General features: G+C 38.8%; 1 protein-coding gene across 2 annotated transcripts; it reads left to right on the top strand.

Annotated features, from left to right (window-relative positions):
* The first annotated feature begins 3,070 nt into the window (after window positions 1-3,070).
* On the top strand, window positions 3,071-12,650 carry LOC127503361 (olfactory receptor 146-like). Of its 2 annotated transcripts, none has more exons than XM_051877050.1 (2): window positions 3,071-3,199; window positions 11,010-12,650. In XM_051877050.1, exons 1-2 carry the CDS (start codon window positions 3,134-3,136, stop codon window positions 11,955-11,957), a joined length of 1,014 nt encoding a protein of 337 aa, XP_051733010.1. In that variant the 5' UTR covers window positions 3,071-3,133; the 3' UTR covers window positions 11,958-12,650. The 2 variants fall into 2 exon arrangements, with proteins under 2 accessions (XP_051733010.1, XP_051733011.1); XM_051877051.1 differs by lacking the exon at window positions 3,071-3,199 and adding an exon at window positions 5,245-5,371.
* The last annotated feature ends 1,008 nt before the right edge of the window (window positions 12,651-13,658 follow it).

The raw sequence follows: 13,658 nt of genomic DNA, 5'->3' as shown, positions 1-13,658 counted from the left end.
ACAACTAGAAAACATCACAGATCCAATAGAGAAATTAAGAGGGAGTAGATATGACTTTGTCCAATTAATTTTATACCCAGACAGATTATTAAACTGATTAAATAAATTTAAAATATGGGGGAATGATTGAACTGGATTGTCTAAAAAAAGCAAAATGTCATCTGCAAATAAAGATATGTGGTGTGAGGTGTTCTTAACCGATATAGGGAGAATAAGTTCAGACTGACGTACAGCTTGAGCAAGGGGTTCTAAAGATAAAGCAAAGCAGTAAGGGTGAGAGAGGACAACCCTGACAAGTGCCTCTTCCAGTCAGAAAAGATTGTGAACATACCTGGCCACTAAGAATAGAAGCCGAGGGATTAGCATACAAGATTTTAATCATATTTATAAAGTTAGAACTAAAACCTAGGTGCTCTAGGACTGCCCACAGATAGTTCCACTCCAAATGGTCGAATGCTTTTATTGCATCTAAAGAGAGTATTGCGGAAGGAGATGTCAATTGTTCTGCTGTATGAATTATGTGAAGCAGTCTTCGCAGGTTATCTGAGGCAGAGCGAGATTTAATAAACCCTGTTTGATCATGATGCACAAGTTTGGTCATAAAGCCTTCTAGGCGGTGGGCTAAAACTTTTGCATAAATTTTAACATCTGTACCAATTAGAGAAAGTGGGCGATAACTAGAACAAGATGTAGAGTCTTTATCTTTTTTTAACAGAAGAGATATAATAGCCATGTTCATATTTTGTGGAAAGGATCCTTGATCAATTTAATATTGCATCATATCTAACGTAAGTGGACCTAACTCGGCCCAGAAGATCAAATAAAACTCAACTGGTATGCCATCTAGGCCTGGGGATTTCCCTTTTTTCATGCCTCTGACCGATGATTCTAATTCAACAAGTGATAAAGATCCATCTAAAATCTCAGTGTCTGATTCAGACAGATGTGGAAGATTAAGAGCAGTTAGAAAGGAAGTATAAGAGGTAGATTCACATTTAGAGTTGGAGCTGTATAGTTCAGAATAGAAGGAGCGGAAAGTGTCATTTATACACTTCTGATCAGTCAGTAACTCGCCGGCTTGAGATTTCACTGCTGTAATATTCGCAAATTTTTCGCTATTACGTAGCTTTAAAGCCAGTAAATGGCTAGGTCTGCTACCATAAAAATAATAGTTTTGTCTAGATCTTTGTATAAGGAATTCAGCTCTGTATCTATATAATAAATTAAGTTCTTTCTTAACAGTTTCAACTTTAGCTGCAATACTATCAGAAAAAGAATGTTGGTTTGTGTGGTCAAGTGACCAAAGTTTGGATTCCAGATCCGAGATTTTCTTACGACGAACTTTCTGGCGGAAAGAAGCATATGAAATCGAAAAATTCCTTATAAAGCCCTTTGTCGCCTCCCATAATGTTTGTGGGTCATCTACCGAGCCTTTATTGATGTCAATAAATTCACACAATTTAGCTCTGAACTGATCACAGAAAACCTCATCTTTTAATAAATTGGTATTAAAATGCCACCTAGGGGCTCGTGGAGGTCGCTGGGTAATTGAAAATTTCAAAAAATTACTACTGTGATCTGAAAGAGATAAGGGAGAAATGTCTACATCACGTATCATTGAGGTCAATGTAGAGGAGGCAAAAATGTAGTCGATCCGCGAGTATGATTTGTGGCTGGCTGAGAAAAATGTATATAATTTTTGGGAAGGGTTAAATAACCGCCATGTATCCACTAATGAAAAAGAGACTATACAATGTTTGAGCTACTCAGTAGAAACAGTCTGGGAATAAGAAAAATTGCCACCAGATCTATCGAGGTCATGGGACATTACAGCATTCATATCTGTACCCATTACTATCTCAAAGTATGTTAGATCAGTGAGATAAGTAGATAATTCAGAAAAAAACGCTGGGTCTGGACTACATGGTGCGTAAACGGAGAGAAAAGCTACCTTCCTATTCTCAACTAAAGTTTTTATACAAGTTATTCTGCCAGCATCATCACCATTTTTATCTAGAATAGAGATATTTAACTTTCTTTTAACAATTATTAATACTCCTTTAGTTTTATTGTCAGTAGCGGCAAAAGAGACCACCTCATAAAATTTATTGTTGCATCTATGAACATCATTCTTCCTCAAATGAGATTCCTGGATTAAAGCAATGTCAACCTTTCTTTGTCGCAATAATTCTAAAAAACCTGTATGTTTATGGGGGCCATTTAAACCATTTATATTACAACTTAGTATATTCAGTTCAGTCATAAGTATCAAACAAATAGATGATTTGAACAACTGAGTCAAAAAAAAAAAAAAACACTGCAAATGAATTATCCTAAGTCTACCTTTAACCCATCCCTCACCCACCGAACAACCCTGTAACCTAAAACAAGCCCACCCAATAGAACTACCGCAGACCGGGGTAAAAACAAACCGCAGGCTGCCACCCTCCCCTGTCAATGTCAGTGACAGCAACATGACAGCCTGTACAACATTAATACACCGCCATTAGCCCTACTATAAAGTAACTTGAGTACTTGAGTAAAGTAACTTGAGTTCACGTCAGTAATGAAGTGGGGTTTAAAAAAAAAAAAAAAAAATCTCCATAGAGAGGAAGCAGGCACGAACAAAACTGTTAATTAGTGATACCTTGTCTCCTAGCTTATACACAAAAAAAGGGAAGTAGGTGACCATCACATTTAACTTTAGGTTATCAAGTCAGGAGTCATCATTAACAACAATTTCTTCTCCTATGTCCATCCTTGAAGAATGAGGTCAGGGAATTGACGTGCTTCCTCCAGGGAGTACAGTTTCGTCTCGCCGTTTTCAAAACAATCTTCAGCGTGGCTGGATACAGAAGAAAGTTCTGCAGACCTGCCTCTTTCAGTTTCTTCTTTATTATAGTGAAGGAGCTCCGCTTCTTTGCCGTCGCGGGAGAGAAGTCGGGGAAAAAGCTCAGCATTGCGCCTTCGTTTGTTTTTACGGGACCGTGGCGTCTGGCTTCGTTTAGAATCAGATTCCTGTCGTTGTAGCGTAGCAGTTTGAAAAGAAATACTCGCGGCTTGGGGTGATCAGTTGAAGCTCTGGAGTAAACTCGATGCGCACGTACGATTTCGATTTCTTTGCCCGCTAGTGATGGAATCCAGGTCTATAGGGACCGTTTCAGAAAGCCAACTGGATCATCTTTTTCGGCCCCTTCAGGTAACCCTAGCAGCCGGAGATTACTGCGGTTGCTGCGATCCTGCAGATCTGTCACTTGTTGCTCGAGGACATCCAGACGCCTGGTGTGTTCGTTGACCACTCTTTTCTGCTCTCTCTGTTCCCCGGTTAAAAAGTCCACTTTGGAGCATAAACTTTGTAATGTGGTCATGTGAGAGGTGAATTCGGCGCGCATTGCCGCTAATTCAGTTTTCAATATGTCCTCAAAACGTTTAGTGATAGCCATGTTGTCTTCCATATCCGCTCGGCCTGCCGCGGCTGCTGATTTAGTTTTCTTCTTTATTGGAGAGGATGAGGGTGAAGAATACGCCAGTTTTCGACTGTGTGACATTTACAAAACAACAGAAAATGAAAACACTACCCCAGATGTAAGAAAAAGAAAGTTAAAAGGCAAAAAACAAAGGGCTATGCGCGGAGCTTGATTAATGTGCGTCTAGGCCCATGAAAGCGTCACGTGATCCCTTTAGTCAATATTATTTGAATGGTTTTTGAGTGTGTAAAAATAATATTTACTAATATTTAGCTAAGAATAACTGTAGTACTGTAACTGTTCTGTACTCAAATCCTTTTCAGTATTTATCAGGTGTTTGTATGAGAATTGTTGACTTAAAAATTGAACAAATTTAAATTAAGTTGTAAGCACATATTACCTGCGGAAAAAAAGAAAAAAATGACAAGAAAAGAGCACGTGTTTATTTTGGTTCTCTACAAGAACAAAATGCACTTTAAAAAAAAAAAAAAAGACTTCAAAATTCTTTGAATATAGAACAAAAAGGCACATATGTGCATAGGATGCAACAAAGCTGGGTTAGCAGCAAATCCGGGGTAAATAATAATAATAATAATAATAATTAATTAATTAAAAAAAAAAGAATGTAATATTTTAGATAGTGTCTAAGATAGATTGCTTCTTTAGCCTGCTAAGATGATCACGTCGCGCTAGGCGGGCGTGGTTTCAGCAGCCAGGCACCTCAGTTCCAGCCATGTCCCGCCTCTTTGCCCATTTTCAGTTACCTGGGAGTGACGCACGATGACGCGCTGCCAAAATGGCAACAACCGCTTTTTCGCTTCAAAAATGCTCTTCAGAAACCTACTAGTGACACCACGGACACTACGTCCATATTTTTATACAGTCTATAGTGCACACAGAAAACATCGCGCACAACTGACAGGACCTAAACACATGCAACTTTGGTTTAAACTCTGCAATTCCTTCGATGTGACTATTGTGGATGCGCACATTGCAATATCTATGCTAAAACGATACATTGTGCAGCTCTACTGCACATCAAACAGAGTTTTTTTTTCTGTAATTTAATTAAAAAAGTAAAACTTAAATATATTCTAGATTTATTAGACATAAAGTAAAATATTTCCAGACTTTTTTGTTTTCATTTTGATGATTACAACTTGCTGCTCATCAAAATAAAAGAAATAAAAAATCAGTATCTCAAATTATTAGAATATTCAATTTCAAGTTCTATTAAATTACCATTCTCAGGGTATAAATACTGGGTTTAGGTCAGTAATCCCAACAGCAGTCATGGGGAAGTCTGCTGACTTGACAGTTGTCCAGAAGACAATTATCATGACCCTCTACAATGAGGGTAAGCCACAGAGGGTCATTGCTGAAAGAACTGGCTGTTTGCAGAGTGCTGTGCCAAAGCATATTCATGGAAAGTTGACTGGAAGGAAAAAGTGTGGTAGGAAAAGGTGTACAAGTGAAAGGAATGACCGCAAGCTTGAGAAGATTGTCAGGCGAAGCCGATTTAAGAACTTAGGAGAGCTTCAAAAGGAGTGGACTGAAGCTGGAGTCAGTGCATCAAGAGCCACCGCACATAGACGTCTTCAGGAAATGGGCTACAACTGCCACATTCCACGTACCAAGCCGCTTCTGAACCAAAGACAACGTCAGAAGCGACTTACCTGGGCTAAGGAGAAAAAGAACTGGACTGTTGCTCAGTGGTCCAAAGTCCTTTTTCAGATGAAAGTAAATTTTGCATTTCATTTGGAAATCAAGGTCCCAGAGTCTGGAGGAAGAGTGGAGAGGCACAGAAACCATGTTGCTTGAAGTCCAGTGTGAAGTTTCCACAGTCAGTGATGATTTGGGCTGCCATGTCATCTGCTGGTGTTGGTCCACTGTGTTTTCTGAAGGTTTTGTCATTTAAAATCCCTTTTAAGCTATATAAATCCTTATAATAACATTACAAATCACATTTTGTCAGGGTTTACCACTTTATTTGTTCATTTGATTTATGTTTTTGCAATAATATAACATTACAATTACACTGAGACCTGAAAATGATGATTTTTAAAGGGAAAACCTGTAATACACATTTTCTTACCTCATTGATTTAAAATATCAATTACTGCAACAAAATGTGTGTGTAAGCACGTTTAATTAATGGAGTTAATATGGAAAACAAACTTAACACATAGCAGACACTTTTAAAATGAAAGTGAGCCAATAAGAGGTCCTCTGCTGCCACCTGCTGTTTAAAATAGTTATTTTGTCATACTACTCACTAATATTTTTCTATAATTCATATTTAGACTTAATAAAATCATTATTTTAACATTTACTATCACTTTTTGTCAAAATTCATCACTAAATTTCCATTAGAGTAGTTGTAACAGTTGTGCCACATTATGAGTGAAATGAAACCTGAAAAAGATGTTTTACTGAGATTTGCAGAAAACATCTTTACCCATCATGTATTTCAAATACTGAATCTACAAGAAAATGTGTGTGTGTGTGTGTGTGTGTGTGTGTGTGTGTGTGTAAGCATGCTCAGTTTATCAAGTATTATTGTTTAAGCCTTTTCGTTCTCTGTGTATGTTTTAGCATATATCATCAGTTGTTACATGCTTGCTCAACAAAGCTTAATATGTTTTTACGCATATGTGCTTAAAGGCCTTAAAGTGCTTAAACCCCCTTTTTATTGTTTTTGTCAGTGCATCGATGTTGCGCTGTAGAGTTAAAGCTTGCTTGCACTGGCAATTTAGCTGGTTTAATTTGATTTGCCGACATGTGAAATGCACACCTCATCATAGATTTACGCGTGTTAAATCGATCTTTGCAAAAGCTCAAGTTCAAGATGCCCACACTCAAACAGATTATCTAGCACTATCACCTTACACGTTCACGAAGTGCGTGGATGCAGCTCTGGCTCCATTAAGACTCCAGGGCATCCGCATACTGAACTATATCGACGACTGGTTGATTATAGCTCAAACCGAACATCTGGCAGCTCAGCATTGAGATGTTGTTCTGTCCCATATAAAGAGGCTAGGGCTGAGGCTCAATGCCAAGAAAAGTGTGCTTGTTCCGGCTCAAATTGCCAACTACTTAGGGGTAGTTTGGGACTCCACCACGATGCAGGCACGTCTGTCTCCTGCTCGTGTGAGTTCCATCCTCGATGCCGTGAATGGGGTGAAACTAGGCCAGTCACTCACTGTGAAACAGTTTCAGAGAGTGTTGGGTCTGGTGGCAGCTGCGTCCAACGTGATACCTTTTGGCCTGCTGCACATGAGACCCTTACAGTGGTGGCTCAGGACCAAGGGGTTTTCTCCAAGGGGAAATCCTTTTAGCATGATCAAGGTCACGCGGCGATGACTTCGTGCGTTGGTCATGTGGAAAAAGCCTTGGTTCCTGTCCCAAGGACCTGTGTTGGGGGCTCCTTGTTGTTGCATAATGCTAACGACAGATGCCTCACTCACGGGCTGGGGGGCAATCATGAGTGGTCGCTCAGCTCAGGGTCTCTGGGAGGACCATCAACTTTCCTGGCACATAAATCGGCTGGAAATGATGGCGGCATTTCGAGCATTAAAATACTTTCTCCCAGACCTGAGAGGCCACCATTTGTTGGTCCATACGGACAACATGTCGGTGGTCGCATATATCAACCATCAGGGGGGTCTGAGGTCTTGCCAATTGTGCAAACTAGCCCGTTGGATCCTCCTGTGGGCCCGTGGGAAGCTCCTCTTGCTGAGAGCAGCCTACATCCCAGGGCATCAAAATGCGGGAGCAGACGCCCTGTCGAGGCAGGGGAATGTAGAATCCAGCCCGAGGTGGTGGAGCTCATTTGGAAGAACTTCGGTCGAGCGGAAGTCGACCTGTTTGCTTCAGAAGAATCAACCCAGTGTCCACTGTGGTTCTCTCTGTCACATCCAGCACCATTGGGCCTGGATGCCATGGTACAGACGTGGCCGAGGCTGCGTCTGTATGCATTTCCCCCGTTCGCTGTGCTCCCGGGAGTTCTGGAGAGGGTGCGCCGGGACGGGGTCCGTCTAATATTGGTAGCCCCATTCTGGCCAACCCGAATTTGGTTTTCAGACCTAGTGTCTCTCTTGGACAGCTTTCCGATGGAGATTCCTCTCAGGCACGACCTTCTGTCTCAAGCGGGCGGCATGATACTTCATCCTCGCCCAGAACTATGGAGACTGTGGGCCAGGCCTCTGAGGGGGCCAGGCTCATAGATTCTGGTCTCCCAACCGAGGTTGTGGAGACCATACTCCACTCCAGAGCTCCCTCCACGAGGAAGCTTTATGCCTATAAATGGAAACTATTCTCTACTTGGTGTAGACAACGTCATGTGGACCCTGTCCATTCTTCTGTTAGCCTAGTGCTACAATTTCTCCAAGACAAGTTCTCAGATGGCCTATCCCCTTCGACTCTGAAGGTTTATGTTGCGGCCATATCGGCCTATCATGCTCCTCTGGGGGATTCCTCGGTGGGTCGAGACCCCCTTGTTATACACTTCCTTCGTGGTACTTTGAGGCTAAGGCCTACTGTTCATACAAGAACTCCGACCTGGGACTCCCTTTGAACCGACCTGGGACTCCCTTTGAACAACTAGAAGAGGTTTCTGAGAAGTTCCTCACTCTAAAAACAGTATTTCTACTGGCTATCTCGTCTCTCAAGAGAATAGGAGATCTTCAAGCACTGTCAGTTGATCCTTCGTGTTTAGAATTTGCGCCTGGTATGGTAAAGGCTTTTCTTCACACTAGACCTGGCTACGTGCCAAAGGTCCCCACCAATGTCCCAGTGCCCATTGTACTTCAGGTCTTCTGTCCTCCTCCTTTTGCAAACTTGGATCAGGAGAAACTTAATCTGCTTTGCCCAGTGAGGGCTTTAGACACTTATGTCCACAGAGCTTCCCTGTAGCGTAAAACAGACCAGCTGTTTGTATGTTATGGGTCTCCTAAGAAAGGAGGCCCGGTGTCTAAGCAGAGGATGAGCAAGTGGGTGGTTGAGGCCATCTCACTTGCTTATGAAGCGGCCGGACAGCCATCTCCCTTAGCTGTCCGCGCCCATTCTACTAGGGGTATGGCGGCCTCGAAGGCTCTAATGTCAGGAGTTTCCATCCATGACATATGTGATGCGGCTAGGTGGTCCTCCCAGCATACGTTTATTAGGTTTTATAACCTTGATGTCGGCTCCACTCCGGGGTCAGCTGTGCTGTCTCAAAGATAACAGACAGGTACTTGGCACTACGGTGTAGTTGGGACAGCGTTCCCAATGGGTATCGATGCAGCGTCGACAGTTCCCATGAAAGGGAACGTCTCAGGTTACGTATGTAACCCTGCTTCCCTGAATAGGGAACGAGACGCTGCGTCGCTTTGCCGTACCCCCGGCGTACCTGTGAGCGTCTTGCTTCAGCCATAATCCAGAAGCTAGCGTTCTTTGTTCTGGGTATGCTTTATAGTTTCCTGGTCCGTGACGTCACCCGCTTCTGACGTCTCGTCATGTTATTGGTTAGATTCACGAGTGCTTCACTACGCAGTCACGCAGAGGCGTTCCCAATGCGTATCGATGCAGCGTCTCGTTCCCTATTCAGGGAACCAGGGTTACATACATAACCTGAGACGTTTTCATTTGGTATCTTAGTATGGAAACACCACCCATAGTTAAAGATCTAAAAGATCTTAAAGATCTACCCAGATCTAATCCAAAACCCCTCCAATCTCCTTCCTATAGCAAGATGCATTCTGACTCTCTTCCAGTGGCGTGCAGTGGTGTTCTGAAATGAGGAGGCAAATTTTTTATTTATTTATGAATCAATGCAAATTCACGTGCATTACTCTTAACGTTGACACATCTTCCTTGTTAAATGAACATTACTTTACATTACATCAAAAAAGAAAAAAAGAAACCAAATATAATTCTATTTTGTAATTTTACATTAACAATGTATTGTAATAAATGTTCTATTTATCAAAACCAAGTCAATCTCATCAAGTTAGTGTTTTAAGCATTTCTACATTCATTCCAAAATAATAACTAAAGGCAATAATAATTTAAACAATATATTTTATTTGTGTATTGATGTTTTTCTTTTTAACAGTCAACTTAGGCTATTTTGGATCATCAGTCATGCTGCATAAACACCGTCTGTCACAGACACGAATTGTATTTTTAATTTCACCAAGCTGATTGCGCTAAAACCCCCCGCAGTCATCGAGTTTTCAGTCCATTTCAAGTTTGATTTTGACGTGACATAAAGCAGTGATATCTAACTGGGTGATCTGTTTATTTACTTTTCATTTAGTCTTCCCATTGACGCCATCATTCAAACTGGAACGTGCACGTAAACAAGAGGCGGGATTTATCGCACAAACCAATCATATCCAATCATAACCAATTACATCCAATCATAGCGCGATGGAGACATTGCCTCCTCTCACGTGACTTTCCCCTATTCATTCTCAATTACCCCCCACAAAACCCACCGCACGCCAGGGGTCTAATGGTTTTCTATGGTTTTCTACGAGAGCAAAGGGAGGCATGACTCCTACTGTAACTTTACCTGCGGGTGTCGCTGTTGGGCAGTGTTCCTTAAGAAATACGAGTGACTTGCGCTCTTTTTAATGTCATAATTTGTAATATTTGTGTTGTTTTATATGTAATATGGATTATTTTCTCATCCTATTTTTTTTTTTTTTTTTTTTTGAGGAGGCACTGCCTCCCTTGCCTCCTCGGAGGAAACCCCCCTGCTCTCTTCAGTGCTGTTTTGCATCTTCTAACAGCTCATATGCGTACTGTCAAAAGCCAAAGTTTTTAAACATTATGACTGGCTTCACATTTGGCTTTATATGATCTGTTGTGCATTCGCCACTTTAAAATGCTGAAAAAAGCAATAAAAAACATTACATCCTCAAAAGGTGTTGCACATGTATCTTCCAAAATTTCATAAAAGAAATGTATCATTGTGTCATAAATCATTTTTCAAGATTTGCAGGTTGTATCTTTACTTGTTACCATAAACACACAATCAGCAGCCTCACTGCTCATGGCAACAAATTCTATGAATAGTTTTTTTTTTTTTTTTTTTTTCCCAATGGGGTAATGACTACGTCACAGAAAACAATATAAGCCACACATTAAAAGGCATGAAACTATTTTGAGAAAAAACAAGTCGTACTGTTTGACCTAATTATTATTGGGAGAATCGTAGGCAGAGTGAGGCAAAATGCTGCAGTTACATTTATAAAGTAAAATTCATTGCTGATAAAGTTGGTTGCTACTTCACATTAGGTAAATATAATTTTGCTAGTACATTTTTATAAAACCTGTTTTTTTTTTTGTTTTTTTTTACGTTTGTGTGTTAAGACAATATATGTATCTCTTAAAAAACAGTTGTACACATGAGCATGCACAGGGAAATGCCGGATATGAAACAGGGAAATGCTGTTAATTTGTAATTTTACACAAAGTGGTAAGGTGATATGTTTAAGACAATATATAATTAGTGATGTCTGTTAATTATGTATTATGTTATTATGTTTTCAGATTTGTGTACAGCAACCAATGGACAACCTGACATTCACAAACAGCATTCTCCTCATGGAGGGACTGAAAGTTACACCTCAGTCATCTCAGCCTGTTTTCATCCTCCTTCTCTTGACTTATGTCTTTACAATGGTATCAAACATTGGACTTATATTTCTGATCTCAACAGAGAAGAATCTGCATGACCCAATGCATTTTCTGTTCTGCAACTTGCCACTGAATGACATACTAGGAACCACTGTCATTATGCCACGCTTGCTGCAGGATATTTTAAAGGACACCTCAGAGCGCTATATATCATATGCAGAGTGTGTTATTCAAGCTTATTTTGTGCATGTATTTACAGCAGCATGTCACTATGTGCTGATGATCATGGCCTTTGACAGATATGTGGCTATATGTAATCCATTGCGATACACATCTATAATGACCAATAAAATGGTTATTAAATTATCAGCATTTGCTTGGGGCCTGGCAATTCTTTTAGTGACAATTATGATAGGACTCACTCTGCGTCTGTCTCGCTGTAGGTATAAAATTGAAAACCCTTTCTGTGACAATGCCTCACTGTTTAAACTGTCCTGTGAAAATGTAGTCATAAATAATGTGTTTGGACTTGTTTATACTATCGTTGTACTCAGTCTGTCAGCGATGTGTATTTTCATAACATATGTCAAGATTGCTACTGTATGCATAACCAGCAAAAACAAAGCACTCAACAGCAAAGCCATAAAAACCTGCAGCACTCATTTAGCTGTTTATTTAATCATGTATGTTTCTGGAGCTACTTTTATTTTACTTCATCGTTTTCCTGAATACTCTGACAGCAGGAAACTAGCTAGTATAATGTTTCACATTGTACCACCGGGATTAAATCCCTTAGTATATGGTTTACAAACCAAAGAGATAAGACAAAAGATTGTAAAACACTGGTGTAGAAAAAAGTGAATTCCTCAGTGGATTATCTATCTTCATAACATAGTCAATATTATTTTAATGGATTTTGAGTGTGTGAAAAGAATATTTAATAATATTTAGCTAAGAATAACTAGTACTGTAACACTGCAAACACTGTAACTGTTCTGTACTCAAATCTTTTTCAGTATTTCTCAGTTGTTTGTATGAGAATTATTGACTTAAAATTTGAACTAATTTAAATTAAGTTGTAAGCTCATATTACCAGGAAAATAAAAATAATAATAAAAAATAAATAAATAAATAAAAAAATGACGAGAAAAGAGCACATGTTTATTTTGGTTCACTACAAGAACAATAAGACTTTAAAATTCTTTGAATATAGAACAAAAAGGCACAAATGTGCATAGGATGCAAGAAAGCTGGGTTAGCAACAAAACCTAGGTAAAAAAAAAAAGAAAAAAAAAAAGCAGGTGTTAATAGCCTAGATAACCCACTCCACATCCATGAAAACAATTCATGTGTTCGCCTGCCCATTCAAAAAAAAAAATAAAATAAAATAAAGTGTTGGATTAACTTATTTCTTTTATGTTTTCTCAACATAATTTATCTACGTTCTGGTTGCCTAATTTATGTATGTCAAATGAACATGATTTTTATATGTTGTATTTGCCTAATTTATGTATGTCAAATGAATATGATTTCAAATGATATATGTTGTATTTATGCTTTGGTAACACTTTATTATAACTGCACACTATAAAGCATTAGTTAAGCATTAGTAAACAGTCAATTCATCATTTATAAAGCATTAATAGATATTAATAAGCAGTTTATAAATACACCTATAAATGCTTTGTTTTGATTTATAAGCATAATATGTTTAATAATTGTATTTTCATACTTTATTAATCATCAATTTATCATTTCTAAATTAAGTATTACATTATTTACAAACCAGTTATTTAGGAGTTGTCAGTGGTTCATAAGATCATTTATAAAGTGTAAGTAAATGATTAATAAACTATTTAAACATACATTTATACATCTTATTATTTAGACGTATAGTAATAGTTACTCAGTGTGTTAATAAATGCTTTATTAATACATATTCCTACTGTAATTCATGATTAATTCAGGTAGTTATAAAACATTTAGTAGTTGTCAGTTAACTATTTTTGTGAGCTCATCTAAAGTGAGGACTATTCATGCCTCATAAAGCTTTACAAAGAAGATTTAAAGGCTCAGTGATCTTCTGCACTGCTGTTCTCTAATGTTTTAAAGTTAGTACTGAGGTAGTTTTGACACTGTGAAATATTTTATTACATTATTAATGTTTTATAAAAACATTATTTGTTGTATTTTGGCACTCCTGTAATCCAGTGTTGGCACTGGTAAAATTTTATTCAGCAATGTTTACACTTTACAGAAATGTATTTTTATATCAGATTGCAAAAGCTTACTTTCATTTTACTGCACAGTTATGTTTTCTGGAGGAGTACAGGGATTTTTACTTTCTGTGAAATTGCAGAGGTTTACTTTTAACTTTATATCAAGTTACCCATCGTAAAGTTTCATTTTTTTACTTGAAATAAATATTTCTATGTTCTGTATCCTTTTAAATCTTCTTTGTAAAGCTTTACGAGGCATGAATAGTCCTCACTTTAGATGAGCTCACAAAAATAGTTAACTGACAACTACTAAATGTTTAATAACTACCTGAATTAATCATGA

The sequence above is a fragment of the Ctenopharyngodon idella genome, chromosome 21, assembly GCF_019924925.1.
Source record: "Ctenopharyngodon idella isolate HZGC_01 chromosome 21, HZGC01, whole genome shotgun sequence".
Lineage (NCBI taxonomy): Eukaryota > Metazoa > Chordata > Actinopteri > Cypriniformes > Xenocyprididae > Ctenopharyngodon > Ctenopharyngodon idella.
The sequence above is the reverse complement of the archived record's forward strand: the minus strand, read 5'-3'. Positions and strand labels throughout refer to the sequence as shown.